The 17,828-nt window shown below is 39.1% G+C and overlaps 1 protein-coding gene across 6 annotated transcripts in view; it reads left to right on the forward strand.

Moving 5' to 3' along the window:
* Hnrnpr (heterogeneous nuclear ribonucleoprotein R) overlaps positions 1-17,828 on the forward strand; it is a 33,783-nt gene that overhangs the window by 3,370 nt on the left and 12,585 nt on the right. For 4 of the 6 annotated variants that reach the window (XM_028875415.2, XM_037203081.1, XM_028875414.2 and 1 more), the window contains 5 exons: positions 2,139-2,257; positions 2,832-2,939; positions 6,340-6,453; positions 13,933-14,109; positions 15,876-16,011. In XM_028875415.2, the coding sequence (XP_028731248.1) occupies positions 2,139-2,257; positions 2,832-2,939; positions 6,340-6,453; positions 13,933-14,109; positions 15,876-16,011 (654 nt within the window). Of the gene's footprint in view, positions 1-2,138; positions 2,263-2,831; positions 2,940-6,339; positions 6,454-13,932; positions 14,110-15,875; positions 16,012-17,828 lie in introns of all 6 variants that reach the window. The other 2 variants (XM_037203083.1, XM_037203082.1) reach the window with 2 other exon arrangements.

Genomic DNA, 17,828 nt, shown 5'->3' on the forward strand with positions numbered 1-17,828 from the left:
GGTTATGAAAGTGAGGGCAAACCACTTTGAATTTTATAGATTTTTAAGGTTAAATAATGCTTACTGTTTCTGTGTAGAATATACTTTCCCTTCATTGAGGGCATATTGGGTTTGACTTTGATATTCCTATTTCATTATTTTGAAGCCTTCTTAGTGTTGAAAATGCAGTCTTAGTTGTTTCAGAACAGATCATCAATTTGTCTTAGATTTACTACCAATTAAAATGTATGTTTCAGCATACCAAATTTTGCATTTCCCCCTTAACCTAAATCAGTCATCATTTTGCTTTACTTTTCTACTTTTAGCTTTTTTAAAGTGACTGTTAAATCAGCTTAGGTATGATTAGGTGGCATAGTAAGAGGAATAGTTAGACTGTATTTTCTGAAACGATAATATATGTCAGACTCCTGGAGAGTTTGTGGCCTGTCTAGTTTCTAACAGACAGAAATTCACATCTCTCGGTAATTTGGAAGTGTTTGGTTTGTAACAGATGTTTTTTGTTTTTGTTTTTTCTTTAATGTGTTAAGTCCCATGGTTAAGTGCTTAAGCAAATTTGAACATCTTAATATGGTCGGTTGTAAGTGGTTTGAAGTTTTAAAGAGGGAGAGAAATATTTACCCTTAGGGAATGGTGTTCGTAAATAAATGTGCCCTCCTTTGGGGCCATAGATGGAAACTTTCTTCCTCTGTGTTTGTGTGCCTATCCAGATCAGTAGAGAGAATTGAATTGTTTCTCTTAGAAATATGTCTTAAATACAGTAGACAAATAGCTGTGCTTTTTTTCCCTTAAAATATTTTAAATCTCAACAGCTGAGATTTAATTTTAGATACTAAAATGGCTTTTAAAAATGACTCCTGGGTGATGGTCCCATTTGAAAACCAGTTCTCAGGAACTTTCTGTGACATTCTGCCCTAGAGAACTGGCAGTGATCTGCTTAGAGATGCTCCCTTGTATAGTGTTTCGTTACTGCTAAGAGGCTGATGGTCTGGGTGTAGGGTTGGATTCATAGGATGGATTGATGATTGTACTGAGTTGTGGCTTTGGGTGGTGATGTGAAATATTCAAGTAAGGAAACTTTAGTCACTTAGCCATGCTCATTTTGAGCTTTTAAAACATGGCATGGCAACATTTTTTAGCAATAACTTTGCAAGTGGCATTACATTTATTTTCAGTTTATTTACTATAGGAAATAAAGTTCATTTTGGCTTTACCAAAATAGAATCACTTTCGGTGTTGGTTCATATGGACTTGGGGAGGGGGCTGTTAATCTGTCAAATATTTCTGTTTTACATTGGACCAATTCTGAAAAGGTGTCTTATATATTGTTATTTTAAACAGATATTCTTTGTGTCGTTAAGTAGACTACATATGTAGAATGCAGCACATGTATATATTCTGCATACTTTATTTAAAATTTGTAACATTTTTACTGGCATTTAAAAGAGATTGTCATTATTGACAGTGTTGTGAATGCCACAGCATCTTTTAAGTCTCAGCTTGTTACTTCAGAAGAAAAAGATTGGCTTAAAATACGGCTTCAGAATTGATTTAGCAAGCTGCACTTGCATTTGTAGAATAATTTAAAATTATGCCTTTCCACATTCTGACTGCAGCAAAGTAGATGCTTGGATAAACACATTTTAATTTATTTTTGGTGCTAAGGAAGGAAAACCTTTGACATGCCTTTGGAGTGGAAAGAATTTAAGTAAAATTGGTTCTCATATTTTCTCCTACCTCTTCTATAGTAAACAATTATAACAACCTGTAATTTGAATATTTATTCTGAAGAAATAGTGTATTCTTGCCACTCTAATATAAACCAGAATTCCTTAAATGAATGGTTCATCTGTAGTACAGTATGTGTATCAGACTTTCAGAACTTACTGCTGTTTGGGGAGTTGGAAAAAATTTAGGATTCTAAGTTTTTTTAAGTTAAAAATTCATGTTTCTAGTTGACATTTTATGTTTGATTTTTGTATTTATACTACCTATATCTTATTTGTATAACTGTATATGCATATAGTTAAATGAGAATGTAATTTGTCAGAGATGGTATTGAATGTAACAACTCTTGTTAGGACAGTGTAGCTTGCCCCTTTTATTGCAATAATGTTAACCCTTTTCAATTTGATTTTTAGGGTTGGTAGCTTATGTCGATCTTGATGAAAGAGCAATTGATGCTCTCAGGGAATTTAATGAAGAAGGAGCTCTGTCTGTACTACAGCAGTTCAAGGAAAGTGACTTATCTCATGTTCAGGTAAGGTCAGTACTAGCAAATGCCTCTGAGCAGTTGATGATCCGAAGCTGTTGAATTGTGACGTCCTCTTTTTCCCTGTGGGGAAGTGGTCTTTTTTGTTTGTGACTATCTCTCCTTTGAAAAACTTACGGGAAAAACGGTCAGTGTCAAAGTTTCAGAAGCATAAGCACAAGGCAAAAGCCTTCCCCCACCTTATACAGTAAGTTTCTTCAAAAACTTAAGGCCATGGTTTGATTAGTGTTACTGTTAAGTTTTGTATGTTTGAATTGCTTACATTTAAAAAATATTTTTTGGGTTATTTGATCTATTTTTGTATGAGAAATACTTTTAGACATCTTGGAAAGATAGTCCAGCTTCAATTAAATATTAACAAATGGAAGACCATTTTTTCCCAGTGTTGAAGGTAAGCTCCCTGAGGCACTGTCTTAATGTTGTCTGCTCCAGCCTCTGGTACATGGTGACTACTCATCAAAATATTTGTTGAATGAATGGAATGATTATTAAATTTCATTGTGTATTTGACCCTTCAGAGATTCCTGGTAATTCTTCCTTTTGGATTGCTTGCATGTTTTAGAACAAAAGTGCATTTTTATGTGGAGTTATGAAGACCTACAGGCAGAGAGAGAAACAGGGCAGCAAGGTGCAGGAGTCCACAAAAGGGCCAGATGAGGCAAAGATCAAGGTAAACGCGACTGGGGGGCTACAGCATTGATGAGAAGCCCTAATTCAGACTCTTCCTTTTCTGACCGAGGGGCATGTTTATTACTTTCTTTATAAGCACTGTTTATGTTTTGTTTGCTACAGGGTCCCATTATGCAGCTCAAGCTGGCATGGTACTCACTATGTATCCCAGGCTGGTCCCAAATTCATGGTGATCCTGTCTCAGCCTCCTGAATGCTAAAATGATAGACCTGAGCTATCATGTCTGGGACTTTTTCCCTTGGGAAAGAGCTATTGTATTGTAACTTTCTTCCTTTTGAATTTCCCCTGACCTCAGTTTATTTATAAAGTGGTAATGGTTGTGCTTCCCTCCTGGAGTTGTGAAGATTCAGTGGATTCATATGTAAAGTGTCCACCCTCCCCAGTCATTATTATTATTATTTAGATAACTGCTTTGAAAGACAAATAGGCTTTTCCTGAAAGACCTAATTAAATGGGTATTGTTGATGTTGCAGAGATTACCCCCCAACCCTAGCCCTGGGGGTCTGACCCAGAGCCTCACACTTGCTAAGCAAGTGCTCTATCCTGGTCTGTACTCCCAGATTTAATTGGAATGGTATTGAATATTGGCGTTGTTTGTTCAGGTGGTTTATGTTTAAGTATAACTAATTTTGTAAAGTACCTTTATACTTTTCTCCTCATCATTTATAAAATGACCTAGTCCCATTCTTTTAAAAATTCCAGACTACTATATAAAAACTCTGTTTGGCTGACCAACCTTAAATTGGGGGAGAAAGACCTCTCAAAGACCCTTAAAACCCCCAGCCCTTAAAGACTTTGGCTTCTTGAGTACCCTCTCTGTTTTGAAGAGGATCTTTCTCTGTGTATCCCCATTTTTCACATCCCTAATAAAAGCCTTTCTTTACTGCCCCCATTTCTGGTTTGAGGTAATAGTTTAAAAATTTACATTCTCTGAGTAGTTGAGTAGCTGGCTACTTTAGTAATGGGTAAATTATAGAAATATTATTGTATATTTTTGTCTTAGTTAAGCGTATCTATTGTTATGATAAAACACTATGATCAAAAGCAATTTTGGAAGGATAAGATTTATTTCATCTTACACTTTCCTATTACAATTTATCACTGAGGAAAGTCAGAGCAGGAACTCAAGGTAGGAACCTGGAAGCAGGAATTGATGCAGAGACCATAGAAGAATCCTTCTTACTGGCTTGCTTCCCATAGTTTGCCCAATTTGTTTTCTTATATACCCCAGACCACCTGCCCAAGGTGGCACTGCCTCCAGTGTACTGGGCCCTCCTATATCAGGATTAGTTAATCAAGACAATACCCCAGAGACTTGCCAGGCAGTTTTATAGAGGCATTTTTATCAGTTAAGATTCCTTCCCAGATATACCTAGGTTGTGTCAAGTTGACAAACCAACCAGTACAATTGCTAATTTGTATGTTATTTGTATAATATGTATACTTGGTTATGTTGCTATTACATATATATTTGTGTTTAAAGGCTTTGAGTCAAAGGTAGAAAAATGGAAGGCCCAAGATGTCTATCCCTGTGGAATCCCAGGGTTAACTAAACCTAATACACATAAATGTGGTTTTGCTCTGTGCAATTAAAAACCTTACATGCAAAGCTCTTCTCTTTCTTGGTAGATTGCAGATTGCAGGGTTTTTTTGGTTTTTTTGTTTTTTGGTTCTTTGAGACAGAGTTTCTCTGTGTAGCTTTGGCGACTTTCCTGGAACTTACTCTGTAGCTCAGGCTGGCCTCGAACTCAGAGATCCACCTGCCTCTGCCTCCAGAGTGCTGGGATTAAAGGCGTGTGCCACCACTTCTCGGCTTGATTGCATATTTTGTTTGCCAACAAAAGATGTTCTATAGGCCTTTCATGTGAATGCTATCTATATATAGTGCATGCTCTTTGAGGGCAAAGACATATTTTCTTTCTTTTTTTGTGCGGGGGTGAGGGGGTTGGTTGAGACAGGGTTTCTCTGTATAGTTTTGATGCCTGTCCTGGATCTCTCTCTGTAGACCAGGCTAACCTCGAATTTACAGAGATCGGCCTGACTCTGCCTCCCAAGTGCTGGGATTAAAAGTGTGTGCTGCCGCCGGGCGGTGGTGGCGGAGGCACACGTCTTTAATCCCAGCACTCGGGAGGCAGAGGCAGGCTGATCTCTGTGAGTTCGAGGCCAGCCTGGGCTACCAAATGAGTTCCAGGAAAAGGCGCAAAGCTACACAGAGAAACACTGTCTCGAAAAACCAAAAAAAAAAAAAAAAAAGTGTGTGCTGCCACTGCCAGGCTAAGGGCATATTTTCTTTTTTTTTTTTTTAGGTTTATTTATTTATTATGTATACAGTATTCTGTCTGTATGTGTCCTTGCAGGCCAGAGGATGGCATCAGATCTCATTACAGGTGGTTGTGAGCCACCATGTGGTTATTGGGAATTGAACTCAGGACCTCTGAAAGAGTAGTCAGTGCTCAGCCCCTCTCTTCAGCCCAAGGACATACTTTCTCTGACTTCTCTTAACCAATGTTAATGAGATAGGATGATAATCAAGAAATAGTAAGGTTTCTTCTTTTGAAATCTGAGTATTATTTGGTAGTTGCCAAATTTAGAGTCTATATTGTGAGATTGTCCAGTTTTTCTGGAGCTTGTGTTAAAGTAAGAATATGCAAAAAACAAATGGAACTGGAGTTAAGGACAGTTATGAGCCGCTGTGTGTGCTGGGAATCAAACCTAGGTCTTCTGCAAGACCAGCAGGTGCTCTTTATTACATCTCTCTGGCCACCCCCTTTTAGATATTTTATTGTTGTTTTTAATAATATGTATAGGTGTGTGTCTGAGTGTAGGTTTGTGCACATGACTATAGTGCCCATGGAAGCCAGGAGAGGGTATTGGACACTGGACCTGGAGTTAAACATAGTTAATTATGAGATATTTTACCTGGTTGCTGGGAATTAAACTGTGGTCCTCTGCAAGACCAGTAAACTCTTTTAACTGCTAAGCTATTTTTCTAGCCCTTTTGTTTTGTTTTGTTTTGTTTTTCAGGACAGAGTTTCTCTGTGTAACATTCCTAGCTACTCTAGAACTTCCCCTTGTAGACCAGGCTTTTCTTGAACTCACAGAGATTAGCTTTCCTCTCTCTGCCTCCTGAGTGCTGGGATTAAAGGCATGGACCGCCACAGCCAGACCCCATACCAGGTTTTTATGTAATACTGGGGATAGAACCCAGAGCCTCAAGCTAGCTAGATAAATACCTTTATCAACTGAGCTATATTTGCCCGCTTTTAATCTAACCATTAAATACATTTCAGAAAATGTTATAGTAACTTTCAGAAAAGACTAATGTGTTGATTTGTGTGTGTTTATAGTTTCAAGTATAACAGATGTGTAATTATGTTTAGGCCTTGCTTGAGAGGACTGGTTATACTCTGGATGTAACCACAGGACAGAGGAAGTATGGTGGTCCTCCACCAGACAATGTGTACTCGGGTGTGCAACCTGGAATTGGAACAGAGGTAAGTGTTCTTATCCCTTTGCCAAAAATCTTTCCAATCTATTAACTGTATTATCTAGTGTATGATGTGGGTAAAGTACTTCATTCCTTTCAAAGTGGCTAGTGTTATATTGGTGATATTTATGTGCACTCTGTGTCATTGTTAGCAAGGATAATCTTGGTATAGATACTTTTTTTGTTTTTGTTTTTGCTTTTTGAGACAGGGTTTCTCTGTGTAACAGCCCTGATTGTCTTGGAACTTGCTTTGTAGACTGTGCTGGCCTTGAGCTCACAGAGATCTGCCTGCCTCTGCAACCACGTGCTGGGATTAAAAGTGTGCACCACCAAGCACAGCTTGATACTTTTTAAAATTAAGAAATAACATATAATTCTTGGAGCTTACTGCTAAAGGGAGAAGTATTTTATTTTTTTGGTCCTAGACATTTGAGTTTGGGGCCTCATGCATTCTGAACATGTGTTCTACCACTGTTCTATGCTCTTGTCTCAGACAGACCTTTTATTTGAAATGGTATCTTAGTGTGTAGCCCAGACTGGTCTTGAACTTGCAAGCCCCCCTTGGGAGTGTTGCAGTTATGGGCATATGCCAGTGTTCTCAGCTCATGTTTATTTTAAGACAGCTTATATGTAATCCTTCCTGGCCTAAAGTGCTCTATGTAGACCAGGCTGGCCTTGAACAATTGGCAATTCTGTGTGCCTCCCAAATACAGGGGTTGTAGTGCTGGGGTGAGCCATCATGTCTGGCTCCATTTTTGTTTTGTAATGTTAGTACTTTGTAAACTGTGCTTGTCATTACTCTTTGCTTTCTCTTAACACATAAAATGCATTTAGTAGTTAATGAGAAACATTGTAAATGGGGGGAATTCCACAAGGGAAGGTGTAGCTGTAGAATCAGAGAAAAAGAGTTGAGCATATTGGTTCATACATGACTAAGGAAGTGACTCTTAGGCTTTTGTACAAGTTTCTCTCTTGCTCATACTGCTGGAGTGCTGGGGTGACAAGTTTACTCCATACCAGGTTTATGCAGTGCAAGTTTATGCAGGAGCCAACCCAGGGTTCTTGTGTGCTAGGTAAGCACCCTGCTCATTGGGTTCCTACCACATCCTACAGCCCTAGCCATGTGCTTTTAATTGTAGCATTCTCTGATCTTTTAAATGGAGAAACTAGGCAACAAAAAATAACCTGTTACAGCAGGGACTGTTTTCTGATTTGATGTCTCCATTGTCTATATTTAGTATTTAGCATAGTGCCAGGAACACACTGCACATAGTATTTGATGAAAGATTTGTGTGTGTGTGTGTGTGTGTGTGTGAGAGAGAGAGAGAGAGAGAGAGAGAGAGAGAGAGAGAGAGATAGAGAGAGAGACACACGGAGAGAGAATATATCACATGGTGTGAGTGGTGTGATGTAGGATATGTGTGTAAGAGTACATACAGGTCTGTGGAGGGTGGAGGTCAGAGAACTGCTTTTGGGAGCCTGTTCCTTCTACTGTCAGTTCTGGGGATTGAACTCAGATCATCAGACTTATATGGCAAGTACATTAACCTTCTGAGGTATTTTGCTGGATCTCATACAGTCCAGGCTTGAACTTGCTGTCTGGCCTCTCAGATACTGTGATTACAGGCATGTGCTACCTTTCCTTGTTTGTAGGAATTTCTTAAATAAACAACATTGATGGAGGTGAGGAGAATAAGGGTAACTTCTTAGTCATGGTGTCTGCTCATTATTTGGGGAATATTATCATTGTTAGACAGAGTTAAGTGTTTAGGTTGTCTGTTATAAGAAATTAAAAATGTATTCTCCTATATGAACAGTTTTTAAGGAGACAGTGATGTCTTTATACTGTTAGAAATTGTATGATCATAAAAGCTAAAGCTTACTTTTCAGATGACCAAAACCAAATATCATATTTTTTTTGTTTGTAAATGGATAAGCAAAGATGACTGTAGTTAGCATTACTCTAAAGAAAAAAGTGTGTGTTATGTCTGATGTGTAGATGTGTGTGTGGGGATTAGAGGACAACTTTGTGGAGTTGGTTCTTTCTTTCTTTCCACCCTTACCTGGGTTTGAGGATCCAGCTTAGGTCCCCAGGCTCGTGTGGGAGTACCTTTACTTGCTGAGCCAGCTCACTGCTGCCGTACCTATTTTATTCTCTTAGTATAGTATGCTCAGTGCCTTTTGTTCTTTGACCTTCATTATCATGATATAGTTAATATTCTCTTTCTTAATGCTTGATAGTAAAAGAGATCCTAAGCATTTTTGGGTTTAGAAACACTAAAACCATCTGCATATTATTAGTTTGACTGATTTAAAATCATATAATGTGAGCCTGTTAGAGGACTCAGTGGATTAAGGTGCTAATTGCCATGGCTGATGACCTGAGTTGGACCTCCAGGACACAAGATGGAAGGAGAGAACCAACTCCTGAAAGTTGTCTTCTGACATTAACATGTGTGCCATGGTGTGTACTCCCATCCCCAATATAAATGTAATGAAAGAATAAAATTGTGATTATCAGTAGGGTTGGAATTGGGATTCTGAGGCATCTAGGTTCTTTACAGAAACATGTATCCTCAGTGAAACATGGGATACAAATAAGTAATATTTTGGTCTTGTTTCTCTCTTGACCTCTTATTAACAGCTTTCTCCATCCTTCACTATTTTTTTGGGCAGGGAGGTGGTGGTGGTTTGGGGACATTTTTCTATATGATCCTGGCTGTCCTGGAACTCCCTTTGTAGACTAGGCTGGTCTCGAACTCAGATCCATCTGTCTGCCTCTGCTTCTCAAGTGCTGGGATTAAAGACAGGAGCAACCAATGCCTGGCCCCATCTTTTACTTTTTTTTTTTTTTTTTTTTTTTTTTTGGTTTTTCGAGACAGGGTTTCTCTGTGTAGCTTTGCGCCTTTCCCAGAACTCACTTGGTAGCCCAGGCTGGCTTCGAACTCACAGAGATCCACCTGCCTCTCCCTCCTGACTGCTGGGATTAAAGGCGTGCGCTACCACCGCCCGGCCCCATCTTTCACTTTTTAATATATAATTTTAATTGCATTTATGTATGTACATGTCACAGTGTACATGCGTAGATTAAAGGACAACTTGTGGGAATTGTTTCTCTCCTTCTACCATGTGGGTCCTAATAATGGAATTCAGGTCATCAGGTTCTGTGCAGCAAGTGCTTCTACCCACTGAGCCTCTCACCAGCCCCCTACCCACCCTTCATCTTTTCTGTCTGTCTCTCTTTTTTTTTTAAAGACAGGGCCTCTCTACATAGCTTGGCTGTACTGGAACTCATATGTAGACTAGGTTGGTCTCAAACTCACAGAGATCTATCTGCCTCTGCCTCCCGAGTGCTGGGATCAAAAGTGTGCATTACTATGCCCCGCTCTATCCTTCATCTTGATTTTTCGAGACGAGGTTTCTCAGTGTTTACAGCCTTGGTTGTCCTGGATCTCACTCTATAGACCAGGCTGGCCTGAAACTCACAGAGATCTGCCTGTCTCTGCCTTCTGAGTGCTGAGATTAAAGGTGTGCAGCAGCAGCAGCAGCAGCAGCAGCAGCAGCACCACCACCACCACCACCACCACCACCACCACCACCACCACCACCACCACCACCACCTGGCTTATTTATATACTTTTAAAGCAATGTAGAAATGTGGTTCATTTGGGCCTGGTGGCTCAAGCCTGTAATTCAAGCCTACTTGGGAAGTAGAGACAGGAAAGTCTCAAGTTCAAGCCTGTTTGGGCAGTTAGCAAAACCATATCTCAAAATAGAAGGGAAAAGAGGCTAGGGCTGGTGTGGTTGGTGAGGCGGCTTACACTTGTAATCCCAGTTCTTGTGGCAGGTGGGTCGCTGTAGGTTTTGAGGCCAGCCAGGGCTATATAGATCCTGCTTCAAAAAACAAACAAATAAATGGAGAGAGGGAGGAGATAATAGTTAGTGGTAGAGTCCTTACTTAATATGTTTAAGGCTTTAGGTTCTATCCTAACACCACAGGAAAAAAAAAGAGAGAGAGATTGTGATCCACTTTTTGAACTCCCAGTGTTTTTTTTCCCACTAGTTTTAATATTGTTTTTACTTGTTTGAGGGAAGGGTCTCATGTACTCTTACACCAGTATGATTTTGAAATCTACAAATACAAGTAAATTCATATAAAAATGCTCTAAGCATGGGTTAGAGATAACAGTTCTTACGGGTACTTGGCTACTGTGTGTGAGGCTCTAGGTTTAATTTGTAGTATCCTTCCGATGGATTATAGCTAAGAATGTAATTCAGTTGGTACAGTGCTTGCCTCCATTCGTGATCCTTGTGTTTGGTGCACAGTAGTACATAAAGCAAACATGGTGGTGTATGCTTGTCATTGCAGCACCAGGACAGAGAAAGAAGGATCCGAAGTTCACAGCCATCTTCTGCTGCACATTGAGTTGAAGACCAGTCCTGATACACATGGGACCCTGCCTTAAAAAAGAGGGAGAGGGCTGGGTGGTGGTGGTGCATACTTTTAATTCTAGCACTTGTGAGGCAGAGGCCGGTAGATTTCTGTGAGTTCGAAGCCAGCCTGGTCTATGGAGCAAGCTCCAGGACAGCCACGGCTACACATAGAAACCCTGTTCCTGGGGTGGGGTGGGGGGCTAAAGAGATGGCTCTGTGATATGTAGTTGGCAGGTATGATGGTACAGGCCTGTGATCCCTGCACTTGGGAGATGGAGGCAAAAGGATCAAGAATTCTATGTTATTTTTAGCTACATAGTGAGCACATAAGAACTTATTTAGAATAAGGGGGGAAAAAGATTACATGGACTCTCTGCTATCATAGAAGTTGAACCTTGAATGTGTGGTTGGAAAATGAGGAAATTGGCTCACTAATTAGAATACTTGTTCCAAGTAACTAGAAGTATAGATTTGAATTGGTCACCTGTCACTAAATTAAGCCACAATTGTAGCTTGCCCAGATTGTCCTGTTAACCCTGCCTGATGGGCTTGTTCATTTTCTACCATTATCAGTATGCTTCCCTTAGAATGTAAATCATGGCCGGGCGGTGGTGGCGCACGCCTTTAATCCCAGCACTCGGGAGGCAGAGCCAGGTGGATCTCTGTGAATTCGAGGCCAGCCTGGGCTACCAAGTGAGTTCCAGGAGAGGCGCAAAGCTACACAGAGAAACCCTGTCTTGAAAAAAAAAAGAATGTAAATCATACCTAGTCATTTTCCTGCCCAACACATCTTGAAAAAAGTTCTAAGCATGGTTTAACCTAAGATGGCACTATTTTCTGACTTTGCACCACTCTTCATTGAAATGGAAAGCTATAGCCTTTGGGCTGCCTGCCTCCCCCCCCCCCCTTTTTTTTTTTAAATAGCCAGGGTCTCTGGGCAAAATTACTGACTAGGCAGGACTAAAGGCCTATGCCACAATACCTGACCATTAATAATGATTTTTCTACTTTTCTTATTTGTAGTGCTAGGGATTGAACCTAGGGTCTTACTTGTTCGAAAGAGGCATTCTATCATTGAGCTATATACCCAGTCCTTTCAGAGTGCTTTTGTTACTTTATTCATTATCTGTGGTTTGGGTTATTGTTCTGAATTTAAAGTATTGAGGTAGATGAGTTTTTCACTAGAAAATTTTTCTCATGTAAATATTAATTTGCTGTCTCATATTTGTAGCTTATAAATGTTATATCAAAAGATTGTTTTAGAGCTGGGCATATGGTGCACATCTTTAAACTCAGGAGGCAGAGGTAGGTGAGTTGGAGGCCAGTGTGACCTGCAAAGAGAGTTCCAGGGCAACCAGAGCTACCAGGGCTACACAGAAACCCTGTCTGGAAAAACAAAAAGACAACAGCAAAAAGTTGTTTTCATGTTAATGTTAATGTTAATGTTGGAGAAACTTGAAAATTTTTATGTAAATGCTGATTTATTTTTACTTTAATGTTATTTTATAGCTGAGCTTTGTAATTTTATTTTTTTCTTTGTTTATAATTAAAGAAATGCCACTTACTTAAATGGTAAAAAAGAATTGTTTTCATACCTTAAAATTAAATGTGTTTGCCAAGCATGGTAGGTACTTAGAAAGGAGGCTGAAGGAGGAGGGTCATCTAAGCACAGAAGTTGGAAGCCGGCCTGGGCAACATAGTAATGCCTCATTTTCAAATAATTTCCTTATAAAGGAATAGACTGAAGACAAGAGTTTTTTGGAAACTATAAAGGTTGTCTTTTAAATAATGAAGATTTTAGTATTGAGAAAACTCAGTGAAAGCCTGGTCACTTTCTTATTAAATTATTGTTATATGAAAATGATGAGTTAGCCTTTAATCTGAGCACTTGGGAGTTAGAGGCAGTCTGATTTTTTTAAAGATTTATTTGTTTATTATGTATACAGAAGAGGGTGCCAGATCTCATTACAGATGGTTGTGAGCCACCATGTGGTTGCTGGGAATTGAACTCATGACCTTTGGAAGGGCAACCAGTGCCCTTAACCTCTGAGCTATCTCTCCAGCTCCCGAGGCAGTCTGATCTTTGTGAGTTCGAGGCCAGCCTGGTCTATACAGGGAGTCTCAGGACAGCCAGGGCAGTTATAATCCTGTCTCAGTAAACAAACAAAATGAGTGTTATATTTCTATGAAGGCACAGATTAGCTGTTCTATCTTCTTTCTTCTAAACACTATCTCACTGTATAGACCAAGCTGGCCTGTAATTGACAGAGATCTTGGAGACAAGGCAATTTTAAAATTTTGAAGTTTTTAGAACAGTTTTGTGCGGCTACCAGTTTCCATTTTATTTATGTGCTTAACTTTTTGTTGATAGCACTAGGCTTTTTTGTGTTTGTTTTATTTAATTTTTGTTTTTGTTTTTTGAGTCAGGGTTTCTCTGTATAACAGTCTTGGCTGTTCTAGAATTTGCTTTGTAGACCAGGCTGCCCTCTAACTCACAAAGATCCTCCTGCTTCTTCCTCTCGGGTACTGGGGTTAAAGATGTATGCCACCATGTCCAGGTGTTTATTTATTTGTTTGTTTGTTTGTTTGGAGACAAGATTTCTCTGTGTAACAGCCTTGGCTATCCTGGAACTCCTCTGTAGACCAGGCTGGCCTTGAACTCACAGAGATCTGCCTGCCTCTGCCTTGCAGCATTGGGATTAAAGGTGTGTACCACCACTGCCTGGCTTTATATTAATTTTTTGAGACAGGGTCATACTATGTAATCTTAGTTGGGCTGGAACTAGCTGTGTAGACAAAACTAGTCTTGAACTTATAGACATCCACCTGCTTCTGCCTCCTGAGTTCTGGGATTAAGGGTGTGTGCTACCATGCTTACCTGACTTCAAGATTATAATAAAAGAGTTCATATTTAATCTAAACCAGATTCAAATTGTGTTCATTCTACCTTAAGTACCTTATGCTTTTTATACCCTGACAAGACAGGAATTCTGCCTCTGCCCCTAAAATGAAACGCTTACATTTGGATTCTAACAAGGACATTTTATTTCAGGTCTTTGTAGGTAAGATCCCAAGAGACTTATATGAGGATGAGTTGGTACCCCTTTTTGAAAAGGCTGGTCCTATCTGGGATCTGCGCCTCATGATGGATCCGCTCTCTGGTCAAAATAGAGGATATGCATTTATTACCTTCTGTGGAAAGGAAGCAGCCCAGGAAGCAGTTAAACTGGTATGTGATAAATATCCACTGTCCAGGAACTTACCATTTGAGAGAATAAACCAGTTCAAAAACATTTGCAGTTAACATTGTTTCATTTTCTTTAGTTACTGCTCTTAGTATCTTTATATTGACTGAGTTGGTATGTAGTCTTTGCTTTATTTTTTCTGATTGTAATTCTAAGTTAACAGATTGGTTAGCACCAAAAAATTCAGCAGGTTTTTTTTTATTTAATATCAAGCCAATTCAGATTTTTCTTTTAGATAAAAACAATGTCAGTTCTTGCTGTTAGACTTTAGGCTTGGCACTCAGTATCATGGAGGCTGAGATGGTTCTCAGAACATAACTGGATGACAATGACTTTTTTAGGACTTGGTTTAGGAAACGGTGTGAATCTGTTTTATTTTTGTCACAATCTAGCTGTACAGTTTTAAAAAATGTATTTTCTTTCTTTTTTTTTTTTTTTTTTTAAAGTATTCTAAATCTCCCCTTTTTTGTAATAGCCTTCTATAGTTTTCTTTTTCTCCAGGGCTATTTCCATCTTGTACTTGTTAGAGCAGCAGTAGGTTTTACGGATGGCTTGTGTTCCTACTGTATGCAGGTGACTGACTCAGTCTGTGAAAGGAGCAGTGTCAGTGTTTCCAGGCAGGCTCTTGCCAAGCATTGGAGGGCATATGCCAAGCGGCAGATAGTTCCTGCCCTTGAGCACAGCTGTATCCGTCAAATGTTTGGTTTCATTAGTGAGCTCTGAATTAGTTCTTTCCTGGTCTGGCCCAGGTTTTAGTTTTTCTGCTGGATTTTTTTTCTTCAAACTTGTTTATTCAATATTAAGAAAATTTCCAGGCTTTATTTTTTTATTTTTGATTGTATATGGGTGACACCCCTCCACCACAGGGTTTCTCTGTATAGTTTTGGTGCCTGTCCTGGATCTTGCTCTATAGACCAGACTGTCCTCCAACTCACAGAGATCCGCTTGTCTCTGACTCCTGAGTGTTGGGATTAAAGGTGTGCACCACTGCCGCCCAGCTATGGGTGACTTTTTTAATCATCTTTTTTAGTAAACTAATGGTAAGTAATGTTAAAATATAAACTAAAATTTATTAAAGAATATGTCACTATAGTGAGTTCAGATAAAACATTTTTTATTGTCTTCATAAAGTTTTGAAAGTGTTTTTGTAGTTTACAACTTTATTTAGAATTGAGGTTTGTATACAGTATGAAACTCCTGTAAGTTTCTTTGGCATTGATTAATCCTAATTGTTCCTTTTTACATATTATTGTTTTGGCTGTTGCTTATATATATATCTATTTTATCCTCAAGGACTCTGAATAGTTTCAGGTATTCCTTCTGAAATTCTCTGGAAAAGAATTTTCAGGTAGATAAAATTGAAATATGTAGCCAGGTAGTGGTGGTGCACGCCTTTAATCCCAGCACTTGGGAGGTAGAGAGAGGCAGATGAATATCTGAGTTCAAGGACAGCCAGGGCTACATAGAGAAACCCTGTCTCAATCCCCCCCCCCCCAAAAAAAAAAGAAAAAGAAATATTCAACGTTAGAATGAATATTTTTGAGCCCTTATTATATGGATGAACAGTAGAGGTTACAAAACCAAGCTATAACTGGAGATTGTAACAAGTTTAAAATACACACTCATGTTTTGGCAAGCTTTCAGGAGCTTGGTGAGTGAGTGACCTTAAATTGTGGGGTTCTTTAGATTTATATCAGTTGTCCTCAGTCTGGGGTGGTTTGGGGGTCTCTGGTTCTTTTCTTCTTTGCAGTGTGACAGCTATGAGATTCGCCCTGGTAAACACTTGGGAGTGTGCATTTCTGTGGCAAACAACAGACTTTTTGTTGGATCCATTCCAAAGAATAAGACAAAAGAAAACATTCTGGAAGAGTTCAGTAAAGTCACAGGTAAAACAAAAATGATTGAGAAGTCGGTTTGTGGGAATTGTTGTATTATTTATAAATATGTATCGTCCCCCCCAAAGAATTAAAGTCTACTATATCTAAATTGCTTCCTTTCTGCTTTAATAGTGGTTGGACTGAACACGTGTCTTAAGTATTCTTGATTTCATGGAATTTCTTTTTCACTTTGTCTTATTCGAACCTTGGTTTTTGCCAGAGCCTTTAATCTCTAGCCCTCAAGTGAAAGCTTTTTCTTTCAATAACTTTAGGATTAGGGAGAAGAGAGTTCTCATTTCTTTCTGTTGACCTGTCTATGTAATTTTTAAGAATTTCTAATTGAATTTATGCAGTTGATTGAGAAGTACATTTGGTATCACAGGTCCACATACTTAAATCACTGGAGTCATGCATCCAAGTGCATGGTTGTACTCCTTGAACTCGGAGGTTAGGAGTTTGTCAGCAGAACTAACTCAGGGACAATCTGGGAAACAGAAGACTTTATATATAATCTGAAAGAATTGAATAAAACCATACTTTGATTTATTACAAATGATTCATCTTATTTTCCATTCCATTTCACTTTTTATGTGGGTGCTGGGGATTTGAACTTAGGTTCTCTTGCTTTCACAACAAGTAAGTACTCTTACCTACTTACTGAGCCATTTCCCTAGACAGCAAACATTTTACTTTTTTTTTTTTTTTTTCCTTTGGAGATAGTCTTTAGCCTTGGCAGGCCTTGAGTTTGCCATGTAGACCTGGCTGGCCTCAATTACAGAGATTTAGCTGCCTCTATCTCCGCCTCTGGAGTGATGGAATTAAAGGAGCATGCCACCACACCTGGCCTGCATTTCACTTTTTAAATTTTGAGATTGAACCAGTGAGATGGCTCATCTGGTAGAGGTGTGCTGGCTGTAGGCCTGATGATCTGAGTTCAATCCCCTGATTACACAAATTGGCAAGAGAGAACCCACTCATGAAAGTTGTTCTTTGACTTCCACAGATACATCATGGCATAGGAGTATCTGCTGGTATGCCCATTGGCATGCTGTTTCTCTTTTTCTCTTTGTGTGTGTGTATCTCCTTGTCTCTCTCTTCCCAATCCTCTCTCTCTCTCTCTCTCTCTCTCTCTCTCTCTCTCTCTCTCTCTCTCTCTCTCTCTCTCTCTCTCTCGCTCTCTCTTATAGATAGATAGATAGATAGATAGATAGATAGATAGATAGATAGATAGATAGATAGATGTTGGATTATCATTTGAAAGCACTATTTTAAGACCATGGCCACTTCTTCTAAAAAACACTACATTCCTTTAAAATCTGTATAGATAACCCATCTAAGGCCAGACTTCAGTTATCCAGAATAGAGCTGGATCTTTTCTACAGAAATTCTACTCTGAAACCTTAGTTTCCAGTGCTCATTTTGTGTTGGTCAATTGCTCTACTGACTGTTTATATATCATCAGTTCCTTTCTGTTCATGTCCTACTTACTTCTCCAGCATGTGCTTATTAAAATGCCTGCTATACACTGGGATACAGTGGTGGATAAGAGACCTATTCTTTGCTATTCTTTGCCTTTATAGAGCCTACATTTGGGAAAAGAGTTAAGATAAAAAATTAAAGAGGAATATTTCCACATTGTAAAATATTATAAAAGGGAAAATACAGAATATTTAGCTACAAAATATCTACTGTCTGTTCCCATGGTTAGCTTTTCTGATAAGGTGTTATTTCAGTCAACTGAAATAACTGAAAACTCAAGACTATATAGCATACAAAAGAACAGAGCGTCCCCCATGGCTGGAGAGATGGCTCAGTGGTTAACAGCA

The sequence above is a fragment of the Peromyscus leucopus genome, chromosome 2, assembly GCF_004664715.2.
Source record: "Peromyscus leucopus breed LL Stock chromosome 2, UCI_PerLeu_2.1, whole genome shotgun sequence".
NCBI lineage: Eukaryota > Metazoa > Chordata > Mammalia > Rodentia > Cricetidae > Peromyscus > Peromyscus leucopus.